The 24,262-nt window shown below is 45.3% G+C and overlaps 1 protein-coding gene across 3 annotated transcripts in view; it reads left to right on the plus strand.

Moving 5' to 3' along the window:
* The first annotated feature begins 556 nt into the window (after positions 1-556).
* Positions 557-24,262, plus strand: part of SIN3A (SIN3 transcription regulator family member A) — a 64,855-nt gene continuing 41,149 nt past the window's right edge. The window contains exons 1-3 of one of the 3 annotated variants that reach the window (XM_081049986.1): positions 4,604-4,881; positions 18,716-18,820; positions 20,853-21,074. In XM_081049986.1, the coding sequence (XP_080906112.1) occupies positions 20,886-21,074 (189 nt within the window). In that variant the 5' untranslated portion in view covers positions 4,604-4,881; positions 18,716-18,820; positions 20,853-20,885. Of the gene's footprint in view, positions 674-4,600; positions 4,882-18,715; positions 18,821-20,852; positions 21,075-24,262 lie in introns of those variants that run through there. The other 2 variants (XM_081049985.1, XM_081049984.1) reach the window with 2 other exon arrangements.

Consider the following 24,262-nt stretch of genomic DNA (forward strand, 5'->3'; position numbering starts at 1 on the left):
TTCAGCTCTTTGCTGGAGCATCTCCTCGGGAGGTCCGGAGCCCGTGCAAGGCACAGCGTGAGCGTCCTATCCGCCCTCTGTAATGGCAGCGCCAGCGGGGGCCACACGAATGTGTCTGCCTCACCCGCGGTAGGTGCTCAGACAAGTGCCTGTTGCCCTCAACGCAGGACTTACCGCTTACACAGTTCATTTTTAAGGCAGGCGCCTAACAGAATGGGCCATGCACGGTTAGGTTACACGGCCAGGGGAGCTGAGACCTTCCGGTCAGTCGCTAGGCTGTCTCTCTAGCCTCCCTGTGCCCCCCGTACCGCGCGTGCGTGCGTGCGTGCGTGCGTGCGTGCGCGCGCAGGGCGTGGGGGCGGGGTAGCCTCACTGGCTCCTCCTCCCAGCCCACCCTGTGGATCAAGTCCTACAAGGTCTGCCTCCAGTCCAAGAGCCTCAAGAAACTCGAGGCAGCGGTGCCGGAGAGCCAGGGTCCTCTGCCACAGATGCGCCTCCCACGCGCGGCTCATTTATCTATATATATATTTGTTGGCGGGAGGGGGAGTTCAATGAAGGAAAGAGGTGGGGCGAGGGGAGGAGGCGGGCCGATGGTGACTGACGCGAGCGCTTGGGAGCCAATGGTCCGTGGGGGGCGTTCCCCCCATTCAGGACTCCTCGCCTGGCTCGCAAGGTATGTTAAACAGCTGCTTTTAATTTGGTCTCCCCAATCTCCGGCGTTTGGGGGGCTAGTTCGCCGGGCCGTCGCTTGGGCCGGTCCGACACAGTGCGGGCGCCGCGGGCCCCGAGACGGAGCTGGGGCAGGCTCGGAGTCCGAGGAAGGCAGGGGGCAGGCCAGGAAGGAGCGCGCTTGGCGCCGCCCGCTCGCCAGTGTTTCCCAGCCGAGGGGGCTCCGTGGGGAGGGGGTCGGCCCGGCCCGGGGTAGCCAGTCCGCGGGCCGTGCCGCCTAGTTTATTGCACCGAGCAGTCGGTTTCGGTAGGTTGCGGTGGCGGACTGGGGAAGGGGGCGGGCAGGAGAGGATCTCCCTATGCTTCTGAAATGCCTTAAAAAAAATTATTGTAAAGGGGGGAAAAAAAGGAGACTCCGCACACCGACTGGAACCGGACCCGAGCTGCGGCGCGCGGGCTCGGCAGGGGGCAGCGGCCCGCGCCCTCCGAAGCCGAGTGGGTCGAGAGCTGGAGTTCGCGAGCGAGCTGAGGCCCGCAGCTTTCTCCGCCAACCACGCCGGGCGAGTGCGGCAGCCGCCCCGAGGGTTGCTTTTCTATCCGCAAACTTGTCGGAAGGGGCGGTGGGCGCGCTCCGGGGAGGCGCGGGCGCCGCGGGCCCGCGGTTGTTATGGACTCTGGGGGCGGGGAAACGCAGGCCTGGCAGGAGGGGCGGCCGGGGGCGGGGAGGCCACCGGAAAGAGCCCCTCGCGTAGGTCTAGGCGTGCCGAAATCGTGGGCCGTGGCGGTAGAGCCGGCCTCGGGCCCGTGACCCAGCCCGGCCGCGAGCCCGCGCGGAACGCGGCCCGGCGGTGTGCAAAAGCTCCAGGAACTCGGCCGCTTCGACCCTTGCTACCGCTGATCCCGCAGACAAGGAGCTGCTTCCCTCCCCGCCCACCCCAAGGCGGCGGGGGCGGGGGCGCGGGCGTGCGAGCGCGCCCACGAGGGGGTGGCCTGAAAGGGGCAGTGAAGGTCGGAAACTGGGAAAACAGTCTCCACGCTCGGACTCGGGAAAAGGAAATGCATCAGCGGGAGGGGAGGGGCGCGCCTGTCAGCCGGGATGGCGGCCGCGGGCTGGGAGGTGGGGCTCCGGCGCGAACTGCTGCCGTCAGTCGGAACGCCTCCGGGCGAGGAGTAGGGGCCCGAGCCCCCAGAGCGCCCGGCCTCTCCAGCATCCACTGCTTGGCCTACCCTGTTTACTACATGTCTACCCCGACGACGGCTTGTGCAACTGGCGCGGAGAACTGGGGGGCGGAGCTTTTCCTGTCTTCCACCCACCTCGGACTCTTCTAGAGGGCCCGCCTTCTCTTGTCTTCCACTGGTTGGGCGCGACTCCCTTTTATTCTCGGTTATCGATTGGATGACATTCTCCCGAGCTCCGCCTATCGGAGGCCGGGCTGGAGTTTAAGTTGCTAGGATTTTTTTCCGTGAAGGGCGGAGGAAGGGTTCCTGCGGCTTACGAGAGGCGCAAGGTTCCGCCCCTACTTCTGATTGGTGGGATGTTGTCCCGCCTCCGGCGTAGCAAGGTTGGAGGGGGAAGTCCACCCCTGCCTCCCGCCTCCTTCCCGGGTTGTGTGCGCTGTAGGCACACGTGTGAGACCCGCCTTGCTCCTTCGAACTGTCCTCCCGCCCGGAAGTACCGGACTTGGAGCCTTTGGCGAGGCGGGGCGGGGAGAGCCGAGAATAACACAATGATCCTCCAAGGCTCGAGATCTAGTAGTAACCTTTGCGATGAAGTTAGGGGTTGAAGGTGTGGAGTGCGGTTAGGGGCTTAGAGCTTTGTGTTCTGCAGGGCGTGATATCTGCCCTGCCGGGCCAAGTACTAAAGTTCTGACTCTGCGGCCTCGCTATTCCCGCGCCCCTTAACTTCCCAAAGATCGCCCTGAGCTGAAGCTTGAGAACGCTACGGACGCTGACTGTGTTTTCTTACCAGAGCAAGGCAGCCCCTGTCCTTAGTTATCTTTATCTAAAACTAAGCAATCTAGGATTGGCCTGGATGCCTTAGGCTGGATCCAGGGCAGCTCATCCCTTGTTGACAGAGAAGTCAGGAGGCGGGGGGAGGAGGCGCGGTGGCCGAATCCTGCTTGGGTTCGGAGTGGTTCTTGATATGAGGTGGGAGCGCCGTGGTGCACCCAGTCCAGGGAGTGGAGACGACCCAGAGTTAAAGGTAGCCTCTGGTCAGTTCTGCAGAAGTGCCACTCCTTCGGAACCTCCGGGGGATTTGGCCCGGGGTTCGCTTTAGTCGGTATTATTTTTAGAGTTGTGTGCCGGGGCAGGGCTTGGCTCCCGGCAAGGCGGCTCCCATTTGTCGACTGCTCGTGGGGTTCACAGTTAGCTGCCTTGTCCTTGTGCCTGGAAGCCACCCTTGCAGTCAGGCCCACCTGTTGCCAGCGCTCGCTTCTGCTGTCCCCGCTTAGCGTAGGGAGGACAAGACAGGAGGACCGAGATTCCCCGGGGCCTGCCACTTGTGGACTGGGCCTCTTTGCTGGAGAGCGGGAAACCTCTAGTCCCGCCCCCTCCTCTCCTGGCGCCCCCTGAGCGCCCTCCAAAGCGAGGACAGGGTCAGTTCGCTGTATCGAGGGAATAAATAAAAGCAACCTAGGCACTGCAACCACTGTGTGTGTGTTCGAGGCACTAAAACTTGTACAAAGAGGGTCTATGTTCTGCCATTAGTACTCGGCCGAGGAGAACGTGAACAGCCGCTCTTACTATTTTTTTGTCCTCAACTCGAATTTTTATCCTTTCTCTGAAGTGTGGGATGGTTTATGTATGCCATGGCCTGTTTGATCTCCTTCCTCAATTCTTCGAGTCTGAAGATGCCTCCCTGGAAATCGCAAGTGCCTGACGCTTCGCGCTCCGCCTTCCGGAGGCTTGCCAGGGCGGTGGCTGTTAGGGACCTGCCTTCATTTTGGTTATCTCCGCCCTTTTAAGACTGCTCATTCAGGTTTAGGGAATGTCGGTGTGAGAAGTGTGCAGCAGGTTGGCAACCCCTGGGGCTACTCTCGGTTTTGATTTCCAGCCCTTAATTCTGCACTCTACTTACTGATAGGAGTTGTCGGCTGCTCTGCATATTTGTTTACGAGGAGGCAGCGTGTGGAAATGTAAACTGTAAAGAGAGAACTGATAGGAAGGATGAGGTTCTCCTTTTCTTTTTCTGTAAGGGGGTCATCCAAGGGTGGTAATGCTGCTACCGTCTTCCCCCTTAAAATCCCAGGGACCGGACCTTGGCTGCTGAGCTTCGCAGCACCTCCTGTTTCGGGCCCTGGAACTCTCTGCGCTCAGTCTCTAGTGTAAACATTCCACAAAAGGACTGCTAAGGTTCAGCCTCCTCGCGCAGGGCGGAGCCAGTCCCTTCTAGACGGGCGTCCTAGCCAATGGAGGCTTCTACCGGGCGCGAGATCTCCAATCCGATGGTTGGGGGCGGGGCCTGGCCCGGCAGTGTGGTAGGAGGAGCCTTGTCTCACTTACCGACATTTTACCCCACATCGGTTACTTACCTTCCTAGGGCAGCGGGAGAGCCGGGGTAGCCTTCCAATGCGGTGACCGGCGAGGGCGGGAGCTGACTTGTTGGGCCTGTAGCTGAGACGGCACAGGGCGGGATATGTGGAGTCCTCCAATGAGACGTAAAGAGCTTCCCTCCATCATCCAATAGTGTTGCGGCTTGGGGGTGGGATTCAGCAATTCGTCTCCAATAGGCGGGGTTGAGTTAGGGACGCTCCCCGCCAATAGGGGCGTGGAGGAGGCGAGCGGCTCCCCCTCCCCATCCAGCAAGGGGGAAAGGGCGGGCCGTCGGCGGGCAAGGCACAGCGATTGGCTAAACCTTTGACAGGCGGGTAATATAGCCTGTGGCGGAGCGAAGTTGAGTCTTTCCTCTGCGGGGCGGGCCGGCGGAGTGGGCGGGATTTCCCGGGTAACAGAGAAGCGGCCGCGGCGGTAGAGGCGGCGGAGACGGTTTCTCCATCTTCCCCCCCTCCCCTTCCCCCCTCGGAGTTTCCCTCCCTCCCTCCCTCCTTCCCAGTCTGGGCACCGGAGCCTGTGACCGCCTCTTTAGCGGAGAGGAGAGTGCCAGTCCCCTTCGGCGGGCCTATGCTCCGCGCCGTTCTCGGGCCTCCCTGCTGAGCCCGAGGCTCACGCCGAGAGGGACACGCAGTAAGGAGCGGCCGGAGCAGCTTTGCGGTGAGAACACGCCGGGCCGGGGTCGGGGCGGGGAGCCTGGTGGCGAGTAACGCGGGACTCGAGGGTGTGTATTTTTACGGGTGGGGGCTGACCTCCTCGGCTTCCCGTAGAGCAGCCGGGCGGGAGGTGTGTGGATCTGTGCGGGGGGGGGGGCGGAGCAGGGTAGCTCCGTGCGGGAGGGGGAGGAGAGCGTAGTCCCGGTGCGCGCGGAGGAGGCGGGCTCTCGCGCCGCCGCTCAGGGGCGGGGTCGGCGCGCGCGTGCGATTGTGGAGAAAGGGGCGGGACCGGCCCTGTGCTGAGTGCTTTCTGCGGTCGGCCCCCTCCTGTCCTCCGGGGTGGGCGGGGCCGCGGCCTGCCTTCCGCGCACCGGCCTGCTGGGTTGGGGGCCGGGCAGGGGGTCTTCCGCGTGTGGCTGCGGGGCGAGGCAGGGAGGGGGCGTGAAGTCTGGCTTCCTCCTCCTCCTCGGGATCCGGTTGGCCGGAGGGGCCGTTCGGAGCGGCGATGCCACGCCCCCGGGCCGTCCTCCCCTCCCCCCGGTTTCCGCCTCCTTGGCAAGTGAGGCGGGGCTCGGGAAAGCCCGCTGTTGGAGCTGGCTTGAGAGTCTGGGCGCCTAGATTTGCCCCGCCCTACGTCTCCGGGGTGGGAGGGGCCCTTGCCGACCAGAGCTGTGGAGGTGTCAGGACTTAACAGTCGTGGCTCCGGCATTGCCATTTGCCTGGGGCCCGGGCCCGGTGCTGGAGCTGTTGTCTCTCCGTGGTGCTTGCAGTGGGGATGGCACCCGGCAGCTTGGACAGTGGGAGTATGGTCACCACCGTTCCTCTCTTCGTTGTAATTATTGGGACGAACTGCCCAAGGTCCTTGCGTTGAAGTCTGGTCGAGCTCAGCTTGTGCTGTGACCATGCTTCTGCAGCGGTGATGGGGGGGAGGGACGGAGAGGGATCAGAGACTGGAAATGTGGCCCGGGACTGTCCTTCCTGGAGTTCTCTGGATGTTAAATTACCGTGGCTGTACGGGGCGGGGCTTCCTTTGAGCCAATGGGGTGGTGGGTAGTTAAGACTCGGCCACTGTTTCCGAGCCTTAGAACTTCAAATCCAGTTAGCCATGAAAAAGGATGTGGGAGCTCCTGTTCTTCACAAGGCTCAGATTTAGAAAAGGGAGGATGGGATTTACATTTTAAATGTAAAATGTAAATTAAAAATGATTTGTTTTTAAAAGATGGTGACATAAAAATAACAGTACAAAATGCTCTGATTCCTTTTACCTTTGCTTTTCTGAATGCTTTCATTACACAGGTGGTTCTGCTGTATGAGCTTAATTTTGCAGAGAAATAAGTTGCAATTTAGGTAACTATAGGTGTTCTTGAAAATTTTTCTGATTTTCTCTAATTGTTAGAACATCTAGACCACTTTCGATTCGATAAAATCTAGTGTTCTGGCCCTGTTTTATTACAGAAAGTAGGCTGAAGTCGAGCACTAGTGTAGCCTGTGTATGTGACTTATGGAGTGTTCTCCAACCAGTGTGTAGTGGGGAGTTGCCCTAGGGCATTTCAGGTTTAATGAACTGTTTTAATTGAAAATTTTGCTCAGACTTGATACGATACATTCTCTTAAGAGAAATTAAGTGTTTTTGATAGTTTTCATGAGAAAATAAACATTGAATGAGTATGTTTCTTTATTCAGTAACATCTGAGCAAGTCCTCTGGCTACTTGTCTGAACTGAAGTAAATTCTAGGTTTGTACTTTGCTCAGTTGGGACTGAGCTTGGTGCTCTGTGCAAGCAAGACACTTGTGAAGAGAGTAAGTCCCACCTTCTCAGCTAGGGAAGTAGGAGTGGCAACAGTAGCTTTTTAGTTTGATTAATGGTGGCTGTAATAGAACTGGTGTGGAGACTGAAAACCTGGGTATTTTTCCTGATGCTATAAACTGACAAAGATAGTGGAGAACTTACCACTGAGGAAACTTTTGTCAACACGTAATTGTTCCCACCATTTGCGGTGCTGTATGCTGGGAAATGGAATTCTTGCCCTTAAAGAATATTGCCTGTTGGTGCGGCAGCATCACAAGTCCCACACAGGCTTTAAGAATTCATGCAAGAACCTGGATATACTGTCTTAGACAAGTTTTCATAAATGCTTCTTATCTGTCCAAATATTAGTATTATATACTATATAGCTTTGTCAGAATTAAAGGCATTTGGTAATTAAGGTTTCACCTGAAGAGTAAGATTTTTTTTTCTTTTCTAAGGAAGGAGGTGTGTGGTAATTTGATAAGATTCCTAGCAAAGCCTAGTCCTGTTCACATCGTCAGTGCAAACAGACAGGATACTGGAGAGCTGTGTAAGGCAGATGTTAATGGCTGTCAGTTTTAGTTGAGATGAAAAGATTACATTCATGACATTCAGTAATTTAGTGCAGGGCTTTAAAAGGCTTTCTCATTCTTCTGGGTAACTCCACCAACGAAGAGTTTGTTAAGCGTTACTTTCTGTAGTTCTTATAAAAATGATAGCTACATGCTTTTGCAAAGTACACCGTCTGTCTCCTTGAATAATAATAACTCAAGATTTATTGAGCCCTTGCGATGTCCCAAACACTGAGGTAGGCACTGTACATCTGTTAACCCATTTAATTTTCATGACAATCCCATATAGTGGGGACTATGAAATCCATGTTTCAAAGATGAATGGCACGGAGAGGTTAGACACACGGTAAGTGGCCAAGCCAGAATCTGAAGCCAGGCGTTCTGCTCCCAGAGTCTGTATGCTCTTAACTCTACACTTCAGCTGCCTCTGGTCTAAGGATGCTAAACAGAAGGAACAGTGTGCTTTTTAAAAATTGTGGTAAAAAGATACACACACATCATAAAATTTACCATCTATACCATTTTTTCTTTTTTTTTTTTTTTTTAAAGATTTTATTGGGGAAGGGGAACAGGACTTTATTGGAGAACAGTGTGTACTTCCAGGCCTTTTTTCCAAGTCAAGTTGTTGTCCTTTCAATCTGAGTTGTGGAGGGTGCTGTTCAGCTTCAAGTTGTCCTTTCAGTCTTAGTTGTGGAGGGCGCAGCTCAGCTCCAGGTCCAGTTGCCGTTTCTAGTTGCAGGGAGCACAGCCCACCATTTCTTGTGGGAGTCGAACCGGCAACCTTGTGGTTGAGAGGACGCACTCCAACCAACAGAGCCATCCGGGAGCTCAGCGGCAGCTCAGCTCAAGGTGCCGTGTTCAATCTTAGTTGCAGGGGGCAGAGCCCACCATCCCTTGCGGGACTCGAGGAATTGAACTGGCAGCCTTGTGGTTGAGAGCCCACTGGCCCATGTGGGAATTGAACTGGCAGCCTTCGGAGTTAGGAGCACGGAGCTCCAACCACCTGAGCCCCGGGCCGGCTGATATACCACTTTTAAATGTACAGTTCAGTGGCCTTAAGGACATTCACATAGCTGTCCACTGCCATCCATCTCCAGAACTTTTTCGTCTTCCCAAACTTTACCAACTAAACAATAACATAAATCCCCCCCAGCCCCTGGCAACCACTATTCTACTTTCTGTCTCTGTGAGTGTGATTACTTCATGGAAGTGGAATCATACAATATTTGTCAGTTGTGTCTGGCTTATTTCACGTAGAACAATGTCTTCAAGGTTTATCCATGTTGTAGTATGTGTCAGAATTACCTTTTAATCGGTCAGTAACGTTCCATTGTATGTATATACCACATTTTGATTATTTAGTCATGTGTTGGTGGACATTTGGATTGTTTCCACCTCTTGGCTCTTGTGAATATAATAATGAACATGGATGTATAAATATCTCTTCAAGTACCTGCTTTCTTCTGGGTGTATACCCAGAAGCGGAATTACTGCATCATATGCAGTTCTTTCTTTATTTTATTTTATTTATTTTTTTTTGAGGAACCAGCAGTATGATTTTTGAAAGCAGTTTTGAGGGAAACGATTGGGACTCGGATTCTTAAGGTGAATTGAATCAACACCCCATTTATTGACCACTTTCTTATATAGCTCTGGGCTGACACAGGAAGAATCTTTGTCCTCGAGAAGATTACATTGTTAGAAGGAAAGGCAGTATACACATTGATGATTTTACTACACAGTGTTGGTTGAATGCCATTAAGAGTCAAGTACAAATAGCTGTAAGGAATTCAGAGAAGGGAGAGCCGACCTTTGGGTGGAGGAGGAGGGGACATGGAGTGAGCAACGTGAAGTTTGAAATCATAGATCCAGTTGAAGCAAGTTGTTAAATGACTTCGGACATCTCATTCAAGGTACCCTCCGTGCTTTGATATGTGAAAAGGGATGGCATCATGTTGAAATTGGCAAGTGGATTGTAATCTCTCTTCCAGAGTTTGTGAATCCTGCTTCTGCTGCTTTGGAAGTTAGGATCACAATGAAGAAATTATGAAATTGGCATATACAATAGTACCTTGGTTTTTTTAACGTCTCCATTGACGAACATTTTGGTTCGTCGGCTGTTTTCCAAGTTTCAGGCTGTTTTTGAACGTTTCAGAACTCGAACTGTCTTCTATGTTCGAAAACCGAGGTACCACGGTATAGTTACCGTTACCCTGTCAAGCTCAAGATGTCTTATTAATACGGTCAACCGCTTCCTAGCACCTCTTTTCCTTCACGTGGGTTTATGTTTCTGCTGCTTTAACAAGTGAACAGTAGAAGTAATATCTTAGGGTTTTTATCTTTTTCTTGTTACAGTTTAAGTAAATAATTTTGGATGTTTGTTTTTTGTTGGGGTTAAGGTCAAATAATGAAACCCCTCATACTTGGGTAGTCTGTGAATCAGGGTTCTGCCATTATTAAATTACATTCTTTCCAACTATTTCAAGGAATTTTGTTTTCCTGACTGACAGTTTTTTTAAAGTGTGAATTCTAATTGTCTTTAGACAATTATCTAACAGTCTTTTAACAACACATTAAAAAAAAAGCAAAACCTTGCCTTTTTAAATGATGTAACTTTCTTTTTGGGTCTCTATTTAAAAGACATGCCCAGTGAGAATTGTTGTCAGTTACAACCAAACGCATGGAGGTTTTGTGCTCACACATTGGCAGGGCAGCTGCCTGACGCTGGTTTTTCTCCAGGAGCACTCACCTGTGGCGCACAGTTTGTCTGGACCGATCCTTAACTTGTCTTGATAGTGACAGTGCTGGGACCCAGTCGGTGATATATACCTTACAACGGGAATTCTAATGACATTATAAAGTTTGCTAACTAGAACCTACCTCTGTTTAGTTGCAATTGGCTTCAAAGTTAGTTAGGCATTGGGAGCGATTTCTGACTTACCCATCTCTTTTTTTTGCCCCTCCTTTTTTTGCTTTTCTACTCCCCATCCCTGTCTGGCGTGTATGCCCGCATGTCATTCGTATTTACCAGCCTCTTGGCAGCAGACACTTCTCAGTCCTGCTGGTACGCTCCAAGGCTAGGCTGGCCACCTCGCAGGCTGTTGAAGCATGTAAAGGTCCACAGTCCCTTTCCTGCAACTCTGAAATGCAAGAATTTGTGTTGGTTGGTGGGTAAGTTTGGTTTCACAGCTAATTTAGGGGTACAACCTGGTGTAGGCCTGTCCCTCTTGTGCAAAAATGTGAATACACTTGATTTTGGAGAGCTACCCTAGCCACTATATTACCTTTCCTAAAATCCAAACTGCTGATGACTCAAATTTCTGTCTCTGAGACCTCTCTCCCCTGTACTATAGACTAACATAGCGGGGGGGGGGGGGGGGCACTTCTTATTTCCTCTCAGATACCTGCTAGGCATCTTGGACATCTCACTTTCTGTCTTTTTCATATGTTGTCTGTTGGCAAATCCTATTTACTCTGTATTCAAAGACCACGTCCCTTCCCTGTGGCTTTCCATTTCAGTCTGAGTATTAAGGCAGAGTCCTTATTATGACTGATGAGAACAAGCCACTATCCCCAACCCCATTACCTCTCTGACTTCATTTCCTAGTCACCCCTCTTTCCTCCATTCTGCTATAGCTACCCAACCTTCCTGCTGTCTTTGGGAAATACGAAACTCATGTGTGCACCTGGTCACTGCGTTTGCTGCCCCTCTGCTTGTAATGTTTCCAGTGCTGTTTTCCGTGTGGCTAGCTCTTTACTTCCTTTACTCAGAAATTACCTTGTCAGTGAGGTATTCTTTGGTCACTCTTATCTAAAATTTCAAAAACGTTCTCTGCTTTTTTCTTAACACTTGTCTGAATGCTTTATCATCTTATTTATTGTCTGTTTCTCCCACTAAAATGTTAACTTCGTGAGGAAGGAGGTTTTAGTTTTGTTTACTACGGTAGCCCCAGCTCCTGAAACAATGCCTGGCACCTAGCGTACTGTGTTTCCCCGAAAATAAGACCTGGCCGGACAGTCAGCTCTAATGTGTCTTTTGGAGCAAACGTTAATATAAGACCTGGTATTATATTATATTATAGACCTGGTAGTAAAATAAGACCGGGTCTTATATTAATTTATATTAATATATAAATATGTATAAATTTATATTTATTAAAATTTATATTTATTAAATAAGTAATTTATATTTATATGTAATATAATTTATATTTATATATAATAAATATAAATTAATATTAATTTAAAATTTATAGTAAAATAAGACCAGGTCTTATGTTAATTTTTGCTCCAAAAGACGCATTAGAGCTGATGGTCCGGCTCGGTCTTATTTTCAGGGAAACACTGTATGTGCTCAGTAAATATTAGAGAATGCATGCATGTGGGAATGAATGATGTGGTTTCCACCACAGGCAAGGCAGTGTGCTAAGCACAGTGGAGCATACAAAGATGGTTAAAGGTGTGTGTATCCGTGTCTGTGTAGGGGCAGAAATACAGCTAATAGTACAAAGGCAGTTTGAGGTGAGTGACACATCTCCCTATCCTCCTAAGAACCTTCTCGAGTCCTATTCTTTATAATGCTTTCTTTGTAGCTTTAGCTAGCATATCTCCTGTTATACTTAGTCTGTTGTTTTATACCATTCTCAGTTAATTTATAGATATCACACAAACTAAATGTTAAGTGTCCTTCAGAATAGGGATACACAATGATTTCCTTCTTTTATATTCCCCTGTGATTCTTAAATATTTTTTAACTTTTCACTTTGAAATTATTTTAGACTTCAAAAAAGATTTCCCAAATGCATTTTAAAAAACTATATAATACAGTGATCTAAGTCATAACATTAACATTAATACAGTTAATACCCTCTGAATTGAACCAGTTTCCTGTTCATTTTCTACTTGTAACATCAATGTCAATTGGACCCAATTTTAGTTTTCGAGTTTCTTTTTGAGCAGTACTACTTGCAAAGATTTATATTTCGTGATTCTTATTTATTGTAGATCTTCGAAAGAACAGAAAATTTACTTTTCTTTTTAATGGAATAAATCATTTTAGTTATTATTTGTACATCTGAGCTATGTTATGGGATCTTAATGATCTTAGTTTTCCAGTGTCTTGAAACTTTTTGGTATTTCATCATCCTAGGAATTATTTCATTATTGCTCATCAATTATTCCCAACCTTGCTAAAAACAACTAAAATAATAATAAAATGGAAGAATGATGGAATTGCCTATGAGTGTGATGCAGTAGTAAAATAAATCATCACTATTACACTTCGGTTTTCTTCCTGCCTTACCCAAAGCCTTATGGCATCTTTCAAGAAAGTATAAAAGAAGTTGGGAGATAACCATCTTAAACATTATGTAAGATGTGAACATTTAACATCTGGATGAAGATTATATGGCAGTTCTTTATACTATCATAACTTTTAAAGCTTTACATTGAGCATATTTGGTAATCCATAGTTTTCGTTTTCCTCCTATAATAGCAAAGAGAAGAAAACTAACAGAGGAATGCACTTCACAATTATTAGAGGAACCTAGTAGTAGATGAATGCAGTGCCGCAGACAGCTGTACTCTAGACTGTAATGACAGTACAAGTGATTGCGTAAGCCAAGTTGCAGATTTTGAGTCTTCAGATGACAATATCTTAGATGAATTGTCTCAAATTGAAGAACTTAGGAGTGCACAATGTATTTGAGGGAAAAATGAAAAATGGCGTTCTCATATTTCTTCATGAATGACTCAGGTAGTCATTTAATGGGAAGGACTTCAGAATGTAATACTTCCACTGAGAATCAAAAACATTCCAATTTGCTAAAAGGATGTACAATAGTATTTTTTTGTCTTTTAAGATGTTTGTGTACCAAAACTTACTTGGTGTGGTTTCAAATGGACACTGCTGTGTGTACCAAGGTTATTGGAAGGAAACATGGTGTAGAAATGAAAACAGTCATGGATTGATTGTTCCAGTTGGTATTTATTAGTCTGAAACTGAGAATGCCTGCGGTTACAGAGCAAGGAAAATGATTGTCCTCTCTTTTACCAAATTAAGACTGAGTTTTTAAAGTATTGTGTTTGATGATACAAGGGGGGGAAAAAAAGACCCCGCAGTGGTGATAAACTGGAACTTTTACGGGGACGTACCTGAAATCGAATCAGAATTTGCAAAATGGCTGTGTTCCAAGTTCACGCATCACAGTTGATGACTAGTCTGTTGCGCTTTAATGGATATTGCCTACATTGGGTATCTACATTTTCAAAACCAGGAAAACATGGAATAATAATTTGGAGATTTAAATTGTTACTAACTTTTTTTTAAACTTTATTTAAGTGAGGTTTTCCAGGACCCATCAGCTCCAGGTCAAGTAGTTGTTTCAATCTAGTTGTTGAGGGTGAAGCTCACAGGGGCCCATGTGGGGATTGAACCTGCAACCTTGGTGTTAAGAGCACTGCGCTCTAACCAACTGAGCTAACCGGACACCCCCTGTTACTCACATTTTTAATAAAGTTGTTTTTCACCCAAGTGGTAAATGATAATAAGTTTTTTTTTGGTATGCTGAGGGTTAAAGGTGAATCGTGTTATAAAGAAAGCGGTGATGTCTTTTGCACAACTAAGATGATTCTCCTGAGCCACCTTGGTAAAAATTGTCACACACTATGAAATAAGCGCCAAAGCTCACAAAAGGTATATTCCTAATGGGGTTACCATTATATTAGATCGAGGTTTCTCATCCTTGGCCCTATTCAGTATTTTGGGTTGAATAATTCTTTGTTGTAGGGGGCTGTCCTGTGTATTGTAGGAAGTTCTCTATTCATAAACTGCCAGTAGCACCCCTCCCCCCAATTGTGACAACCAAAAATGTCTTCTGACATTGCCACATGTGCCTCAGTGGGGCAAAATCTCCCCGGTAAAGGACCATCTTGTTGGAAGGATGCAAAACTGAGTTCAGGGGAGGCTTGGGTATTAGATCGTGCGGTGTTTTGAGAAGAAAGCGTCGTTAATTTTGTTGATCTATTATTCTAAGTAATATGGGAAATGTAAATAGATTGACTTTTTAATTTATTTTGGAATAGTTTTCATTTTCTAGCAGAGTTAAATCCAGAAGTGGAGTTTGGGACAGGTTTTGAAGTAGATTATGGTGGGCAGTTGCTCTGGGTTGAAGTAGTTACATTCACTTCATGCTTTGACAAATTTTCTTAGCTTCTGAAGAGAAACTTTCCATTTTTTTGAGAGTATTCATTGAAGTAAACTGAGCAGGACACATCTTAGGTAATGCTGACCACCACCAGTAAGAGAATAATTTCAGAGGACTTTTTTATTATATAAAGGAATTTAAAAATGTGTCTAATTCAGGATGATCTCGATACATAATTAAGAGGCACTAAAGGGTCAACCATAAGTTAAATACATTTCAAAAAGAGTGCAGGGGGCGGCCTGATGGCTCAGTTGATTAGAGCTCAAGCTCTTAACAACAGGGTTGCTGGTTCGATTCCCACATGGGCCAGTTACTTGCACCCTCCACTACTAGATTGAAAACAACAAGCTACCGCTGAGCTTCCAGAGGGACGACCTGATGGCTCAGTTGGTTAGAGCACCAACAAGGTTGCTAGTTCAATTCCTGCATGGAATGGTGGGCTGCGCCCCCTGCAACTAGATTGAAGTACAACGACTTGACTTGGAGCTGGTGGGCCCTGGAAAAAATCAGTTCCCCAATATTCCCCAATAAAAAAAAGAAAGTACAGTATTGCATACTTAAAAGCATCCAGAATAGGGTAGTTTGTTTCGTACACTCTGTTACTCTGAGCTTACCTTAACTAAAATAATTCTGTGGCCTCCATTTAAGCCAATTTGTGCACTTTAAATGAAAAGATAAGATTCTTTAAAGTTAGATTTTCTGTTTGGATTTTAATAATCATGGGAAAATGTCGGGATTTCCAGGAGGGAAACATTTTATTAAAGACATTTTAGGTTGTAGAACTAGCAAATTGTTTTTTTTTTATTATTCTGAAAGGGTTATCTTTTTCCCCCTGCCCTTCTAACATTTGTCTGAAAGCTTTCACATTCACTCCCCAGTTCTGCCCCAGAAGATTCCCCTGCAGTATCAGAATTGCCCTGCTCTGCTTGCTTTATTTGGGCATTTTGATGCCTTTGCATGACGATTGGTAGCTGTTCCACCTTTTTGTTATCACACATGGCCAGGTGACTTTTTTAGTATTCTGCTGACATTGTTCACATTAGTCTTTTTCACTAGTTTCCATCCCTCCAAATCCCTCAAAGTGCTTTTTTTTTTTTTTCAATTCTGTCTTCACAGACAAGAGTTCTGATAACAGTGTAAGCTCCAAATCGGAAACAGTTGGAGACCATAGAGGCATGTGAAAATCATTTCAGCTGAAGCAGAGCTTGAAAGTAGCTTTGTGTCTGACTTGCGGCTCCATCATCTGGTACTGGAATATAGTCAGGAATTAACACTGTACCTCTGCAAGCAGGATGCTATAGTCTGTCCAATATTTCTGCTCCAGATTGGTCATGTCCTCCAGGGAGAAAGAATCTAGTCTCTGGATCCTTTAGCTAGCTATGTGACCTTAAACAAGTCATTAACAGCTTTGCGTATCAGTTGCCCTCTAAAGAGGAGGGTTCTGGGTGGGCCCCATCTGACAGGACTGTGGTGAGGGGCACAACCGCTGCTAGCAGCCCTGTTTGGAAGATGTGGTTGTTGTGGAGCGGGATATTGGTCCTGTTCCGTGCTAGAACCCCCACTCCAAGCACAGAGCCTGGCCCGTGGAGACACTAGGAATTAGTATGTGGGACAGATGAATGGGCAAAGATTGTAAATAACTGTCACCTGAAAAGCTGCAGTTACTGTAATATTTTAATTTCATCCTGTATACCCCATGCCCCAGTTCATCCCTAATTTTCAAGATACAGCTAAACATTTATCTTCTCTAGAGTTTTTCCCAACGTACACATTTCTACTCCTTTCCAAATTTATAATACTTGTACCACTCGTGAACTGATTTATATTGTTAGCTTTTCCTCCCAAGATTTTAAGAAAATCTTCAAATATACAGAAGAGTTGATAGAATTTTATAGTGGGCACTCATATACACCACCTAGATTTTTCCATTACCATTTTTACAGTACTTTGTCACTTATGCGTTTACCTATTCCTTCATCTATTAATCCAAACTAATTTCTTGATGTATTTCAAAGTGAATTTCAGGCATTAGTACACTTTTACCTGAGTATTTAAGCATGCATATCCTTATCTAGAGTTCATTATTTGTTTATAGCTTTTTCCTGTTGATGCAAAATTTACATAAAATGAAATGCACAAATCTTGAGAGTCCATTGGGTGTGTGTTCATCACATTGTAGCTTGTTCTTTTCACTGAGGAGCACTTTCCTTGTAGATGAACCCTAGTCTTTCTAATTGCTACTTAGTTTTTATAATATGGCTGTATTGCGTTTATTTAGCTATCCATAGAAATTTAGATATTTCGTACTTTTCTGCAATAAACATATTTGGCAGATATGTAGGATAGAGACCTAGAAGTGGAATTGCTGGGTTAAAGGGCATGCACATTTTGAATTTAATTAAAAATTTTAATACATGCCTACAAGTTGCCAACCAAATAGTCTATACCAATTAAAACTTCCACTGACAGTGTTTCCCTACACACTCACCTAGGGTTTCCAGGTGGGAATTCCCGCCTGTTCTCAGGGATTTTATTTCGCGTTCTCAGGGATTTTATTTCGCTTTCTCATTCCCGAATCCCGAGAAAAGTTTGTCAGGAAATCGGGAAAATCGGCTCCTTGAACCCAGTAATACCCACATTGGGAAATAAACATACTACTCACAATATATCTCCTAGACATTTTACCTGTTTATTGGTAGGGTTTCCTGGTGGGAATTCCTGCCCATTCTTGGGAATTCCCCCCTCCCCCATTCCCGAATCCCAAGAAAAGTTGGTTGGGAAATCGGGAAAGTCTGCTCCTTGAACCCAGGTGTTTTGTAGTATCGGCCGTCACTTTGTGGAAATGATTCATCGAGGAGAACAGAAAACAGTTTATATCTTGGGGTTCGGGAACGGGAAAGTGAAAAGAATTCCTAAGAACGGGCGGGAATTCCCGCCTGGAAACCCTACACTCACCCACACTGAATGTCATCATTCTCTGTTGGCCAGTTGCTTTGGGGTATCATTTTACTTTGTATTTCTTTGATTAGTAGTATGGGGTCTTCCCAACTAGTTCCTAAGCTTTTCTTGGGCAAGGACCAAGGTCATCTCCCACCCTCATATCTGCTCACTGAACATTTGTTGAGTGAATGAATACAGCCAAAGCATTCCTGCTTCATTGGATTGAGGCTGCAGAAGGATGAATGAGCTAAGTGTGTGAGAGGTTAAAGCTGCAGTTGCTTCAGCATGTATGCCTTCAAAAAGTGAAGGAACTCTTCCTTCTGCCTTCATTTCTTCTGTGAGAGGTAGGATAGTGAGGAAGGAGGTTAAGAATCCATGTTCCGGAGGTAGATTTCCTGGATTCGCATCCCAACTTTGCCTGTTAGCTGTACAACTTTGGGCAGTTCACTTAATGTTTGTGTTTCAGTTTCCTCATTTATAAAATAGAGAAGAACAGCACATTGTTGTGGGGATTAAATGAAGATTTGTAGATTGTATAGAATGGTACTTGGCACTCAATATTGCTAACTATATTGTCAGGCTAACTATTATGTGTTCTTTTCCTTCTGTGTACACAGTACTTGAGTGTCTGTGACTTTTTAGGACGGAGATGCAGACAGATTTGGAAAGGACCGTACCTTGAAGATACTTACAGACTTGAGGCTTATTAGGGAAGTGGGAAGCCATTTGACAGGACTGGACAATAGGGTGGAGACTAGAAGGGGATAATTGGTAAGTTAAATTATCCCCCAGTCAGTAAGGGAAAATTTTGTAGGCAAAACTAAGGAATTTGAATTGCTGTTTGAAATAATTGGAAGGAAGCCACTGATGAATTTACTACTGGAGTGTATTTGCATTTGGGGCTGACCATTTGGAAAGCAGCCTGGAAGGTAGACTAAACTGGAGAGAGGCTGAAGGGTGTTGGCAGCAATTGGGGTAAGGGGTGATGAGGGCCTGAGATAAGGCAGTGACGGTATGGCTGGAGAAGCAGCAGTTGATTCGAGAACCATTTAGGAAATAGAATTAAGAGTGATGATTATTAAAGGAGTAAAGTGTGGCTTAGAGAAAGTACAGACCCTGGGCTGCCTCTTCAGTGTCTTAGAGACAGTCTGGAAGGCAAACTCTTTAGAGGCAAATGAAATTAAATACTTTATAAAATCACAATCATTTTATAAAGAAATTTCAACAGCAAAACAGTAGGACATGATCTCAGACTCATAGTACTTTACTACTTAACCCACGAAAAACTTAACCACAGTCCTCCCCACCTCTTTCTTTTCCATTTTCCTATAGACTGGTCCATAAACCAGCGTTTGGGAATCACCTTCTTTTAGAGGTCAGGAAATAGGACCAAAGTCTTCGAGTCAAGAGTTTGGGTTAGAATCCAGGTCTTGTCAGGTACTCGTGTCTTTTTTTCCATAGTCCTCGGTCGGGCTTTTTTGAGCTAAATTTGGTTTTTCATTTATGAAGTATTGACTTGGCTTTTGGTTACAGAGATTAATCTCAGGTGAGTTGAAGGATCTAGGTTTCAAACGAACAGAGCCCAAGACCAAACTATGGTCTGGATCATCAGTGTACGGAGAAGTGGCAGCCAAAAGGTTTTTACGACTTTTCACTCTGTCCATTTTTTAGACCTAGTTCCTGGTTGCAAGTGGGTTGAGGGTGACTGTTCATAGTTAGCTGACTGGTGGCTCTTCACTATCCAATAGCATGGGTAAATCTGTGTTTCCAACCTCTTGCTACTTTCTTAAGTTTTTAAATATCGAGCTAACCATACTGTTTCTTACTGCAGAAGTCTAGGAAAACAAATTAAGACATTTAAATTACCATGTTTCCCTGAAAATAAGACCTAACCAGACCATCAACTCTAATGCGTCTTTTGGGGCAAAAATTAATAGAAGACCCGGTCTGATGGTCTGGTTAGGTCTTATTTTCAGGGAAACACGGTATTTCCCCTCAGCAGCTGTCAGCACTGTTTTCAACTCCAGTTAACTAGTTCAACATATATCACACATGAATTTGGGAGACGTAGTCTTTTGATATAAAGTCAGGGTCAACAGCAAGAGGCTATTTGTGGTTGTGATTTGCAAAAAGTATTAAAGATGACCAGCTTGCACAGGAAGCATTTGTGCTGCCGAGCCAGGGTTAAGGGAGGTTTGGGAGGTGTGAGAAAATTCCAAGACCCTACTTCAAGGCTGAGGATTAGCATGACAGGCAGGCGGGGGTGGTGGCGGTGAGGACAGAAGAGGTGCAGCGGCCTTGGGGGTCTTGTGAGAACTTCTTCACCTTCAGGGAAGGAAGAAAAGAGGGATGGGTAACTTAGCAATTAGGTAAAGGCATTTTTGTTTTCCATTTACAGAAAGAGTTTTGCTTCAGATGGCGGGGTAACGACTTGTGAGATCTCCTACTATTACTGTGTTTTTTTATCTTCTTACCACAGGAGTGGTGTCTTTTTAAGATATTTTTTGTGACTGAGAAAGTGGTAGGGTTTGGCCCCATTTTGTCTTGGGCTGGTTGGAGCTTTGTTATTGATATGGTTACGTTAGTGCTGATGCTGGTGTTGCAATAGCTCTGAAGAGACCCGGCCAGCTTCCCAGCCAGCGTGTAGCCGGGACACTTTTTATGTCCTACAGGAAAGAATGTGTCCCCACAGAGCGATTAACAAACTAAGGGATTCTGGAATCGCCTTAGTGTTCAAGAATGTTAGAGTCAGAAGAAACCTTAGAAACGATCTGTTCCATCCTAGGTTATATAAATGTCTAATCACTGTTGTACACCTGAAGCTGATATGATAATTGTATGTCAACTGTAGCTGAAAATCAAAAACTATTTTTAAAAAATTATCTACTCCAACCTTTTTATTTTATAGTTGGAGAAACAAATTCACATGGCTTGAGGAACTTTTGGAAATGTACATGGCTTCTTAAGTTGGCAACTCTAGAACCATTGTCCTACTCCTGGCCCCGTGCTCTTTCAGTGATGCCATTTAATTGTTGAAGCAGTTGATATTTTAAAAATTAGACCACAGTTAGAGTACAGGTTTTGAGAGGAGTCAGGAAGAAGCACTTAAATGTTTTTGTAACATGTGAATATCTAATTAATGGTAGGAATGATGGCATTTGAGGAGAAAAGTAGAGAATAAAGACAGGTGTTATTTGTGTGTTTTTTAACAGGGTTTATGTTTCAGCTCTGCTGAAGTACAAATTAATTAAATGTGTTGTTTAAATGTCTTTCAATGATGAGAACCTGCCCATTGGGGTCCGGGTGCGCACACAAGCTCTTAACACTGTCCCGCGATCGCCTCCAGGGTGAAGCAGGCCGTCACTTCCAGGAGTTGAGCTCATACTAGATTTGGGTGACGGGTCCTAAGTTGCACACGTTGTACTGGGGCACGACTGGGTTTGCATGTTGTTGCTTGTGGTTTCTGCAGGTTGTGCAGTGCATCCCTGAGCATGAGCGCAGAATGAAGCGCCGTTTGGATGACCAGGAGTCACCGGTGTACGCAGCCCAGCAGCGTCGGCTCCCTGGCAGCACAGAGGCCTTTCCTCACCAGCACCGGGTGCTGGCCCCCGCCCCTCCCGTGTATGAGGCCGTGTCCGACACCATGCAGTCAGCCGCTGGGATCCAGTACTCTGTCACTCCCAGCTATCAGGTACGCTGGAGCCCCCGGGGCACTCGCCTGAGGGCGGCCATGCCTCGGGACTGGTGGTTTCCTCCAACAGGAACATGTTTTATTAAGCATTCGGGGAGATATAAAACATATCTAGGGGGTATGTGTAAGGTGTGAAAAATAAGGAAAACTGTGTGCATTTGTGTACTCAACATCTAAGTTTTTTTAAAAGAAGAATGTTGTCACGACTTTGACATTCACTGCATTCCTCCTTCCTGGTCCCATTTCCTTTTCCCTCACTTCAGAGGTAGCTTATTAGCTTATTAGTAAAGTGGTTGGGGTACGTTGTGGTGCAAAGTCCTTATCTTCTTGCAGGCCCCTTAGCAGGTTTGAGGGCACGTGAGGAAGAGTAGTTTGAGTCCTAGAGGGATGGCTGGTTTGTAGGGTATGCGTATCTTCACCTTACAGGTGATGTTAGAGGCTTTGCCAAGTTGGGCCAGCTTACATTTCCACCAGCATTGTATGTGCCTGTCGTTCCACATCCTGACCAACACTTGTCACTGATCTCTTGTCTGTTCACTCTGTTTTGTAAAAATGGAAGAAATTAAAATTTTTTGCCCTTTTTAATTATGAAAGTAAATATCACCATTTCAAAAAGATGATATGATTAGTTTTTCCTTTGACCCCCTCAGACTTTATCCCACTGGTGCATTTCCTGGGTATCCAAAATTTTTATGCATATACAGTATATCTGTATTTACCTGCCTAACTAGGTACACTTTTTACACAATTTGGGTCATACAGTATATACTCTTATTTGCTCTTTTCACTTAACATATAGTAGACAGCTTTCCACTTGAATATATATATATGTATATACATATATATATATATATATATATAGAGAGAGAGAGAGAGAGAGAGAGAGAGAGAGAGAGAGAGACAAGTAATTTTTTAAAAAGCTCGGCAACCTAACTTGTTAATGACTTTTAAAAAGGTATGACTGGTACCGGGAATATAAATTGGTATAATTTTTCTTGAGAGCAGCTTTACAGTTTGTGTTTGGTTCTTTAATTATAAGAGAAAACAATCAAAGAAGTAGGATAAAGTGATTCCTTAGGTCTCCCTCTTCCTCAGGAATTGTCACTTTTGAAGCTGGGTAATGCCTTCATGTGGGGCTGGGGCAGCAGTCAGGACTGCTCCAGGTCACATCTTTAAGTCAGGGCTTGGAAGAAGGAAAACTTGCTTGTTTTCCTTGGTTATTACTTTTATCTGAACAGGTTCATGATTATTTCCTACACTGAGGGTAAGTTACATCTGTTCCTATACTAGAAACTGGTTCAAACAAACCAGCTATAGCAAATAATTAAAACTCCAGCTAAGTCTTGTAAAAACCTGTCCAGTATATGCATGTTAGGATTAGAAGCTCAGAATAATAGCGCTTCTTGTGAGAGATACATTAGAGCTTTTGGAATTGTCTAAATTTCTTTTTACCCATAATGTATATTGTATTATTTCTGTGGATTTGTAAGTAGTCGTTTTATTTCCCTCCTGACCAGGGGTCTACCCAGGGTAATCCTTACACAAATTTGTGGGGACTTGAAAAAAACTTATTTTCTCTTACGTTGTAGTACACAACTTACATTGTTTGGAGAAAGTTTCATGTTATTAATTCTCCTTGTTTTGGAGATGTAGCATATCAGGTATACTTGTCCTTAGTTGTCTTCTGTAGTGATTAACAGTTCTGAAATAGGAAAATTTTTTAAAAAGCTCTGGAAATTTCATGACGTATGATTAAATAAAACGATGATTGTTTAAATTTAAAAAATTATTACAGCAGAAGACACATTGCCATTAATCCCCCTCAGAATACTTCCCCTCACTTCAAACACACTTATCCCATCGCTCTTGCCACTTTCTGAAGCAGTTCTGGAAGTCCTCTTTCCTGAGTGTCTTTAGTTGCACAGTCATGGCTGCCTCGATGTCCTGAATTATTCTGACTTTGGGGAAGAGCCAGAAGCCGCATGGGGCCAGATCCAGTGAATAAGGTGGATGAGATACACCGTAGTGTTTTTGACAGAAATTGCTGTACCAGGAGTGGTGTGTGACACGGACCCTTTCCGTTGTGATCACAAAATACGGTGAATGCTGCTGCCGAGTGCCATCCAACGGAAAGGCAGGGATCTTCAATGTGGGAAGCGGCATGTCGGACCTTAGTAACAGTGTGTGACAAGTTTCAACTGGTTTGGTGCAGTCAGTCAGGTGTGAGCTACGGTTGAGAGAAGGTGTGTTTTAAAGTGTGCTGTAAATCACCCTCCATCATGACAGCACTCTGTGTCACACACCGCTTCTGGTGTACGGCAATTTCTGTCCAATAAAAACATTACATTGTGTCGTTATTCGCTGGATCTGACACTATGCGACTTCTGGCTCTTCCCCAAAGTCAAAATGACCATGAAAGGTAAACATATTAAATTGATGCAGGACATGAAGGCAGCCATGACAGTATAACTACAGACTCACAAAAGAGGCCTTCCAGAACTGCTTCAGAAAGCGGCAAGAATGATGGAATGAGTGTGTTCGAAGTGAGGAGGGGTATTTTGAGGAGGAATAATGGCAATGTGTCTTTCACTGTAGTAAATTTTTAAAATTTAAACGTTAACTGTATTGTTTGATCACTTTGTATATAGCATTTCTTGCAATAGAAATGGGAGGAAAGGGACTTATACTTTTATGCCACCCTTAAACTTATAAGAGGATGTGAGAGGGAGAGAGAGAGAGAGAGAGAGAGAATGATTATGAATGCGAGAATAGAAAAGAAATATGTTTGAGGTCAAACCACCAACAATTTGGAAGAAATTTTTATTTTACTTTAGAAGTAGCAAATTAGGATAAGCAAAATGAACAAAGGTAAAAATCTTCTCTAACCCCACGACCAGAAGATAAAATACTGACATTTTGATATATTGTATATTTATTGTCTAGAGTTTAAAATCTTTTTATTGTATTACATATATATACATGCTTTTAAAAGTTTGTATGTGCTTTTAAAAATTATTTAAAGTTTAAATTCATATGTAACACATGAATGAATACATTCAACTTACGGATTATGAACATTTTTTAACGTTAAAATGCGTGCTTCTATATTAGTGCTATTCAAAAGATGGTCTACAGATGGCTGATATGCATAGTTTCTTGCTATCCTGTAATGAGTATAGAAATTGAGT

Source organism: Rhinolophus hipposideros (genome assembly GCF_964194185.1).
Source record: "Rhinolophus hipposideros genome assembly, chromosome: 5".
NCBI lineage: Eukaryota > Metazoa > Chordata > Mammalia > Chiroptera > Rhinolophidae > Rhinolophus > Rhinolophus hipposideros.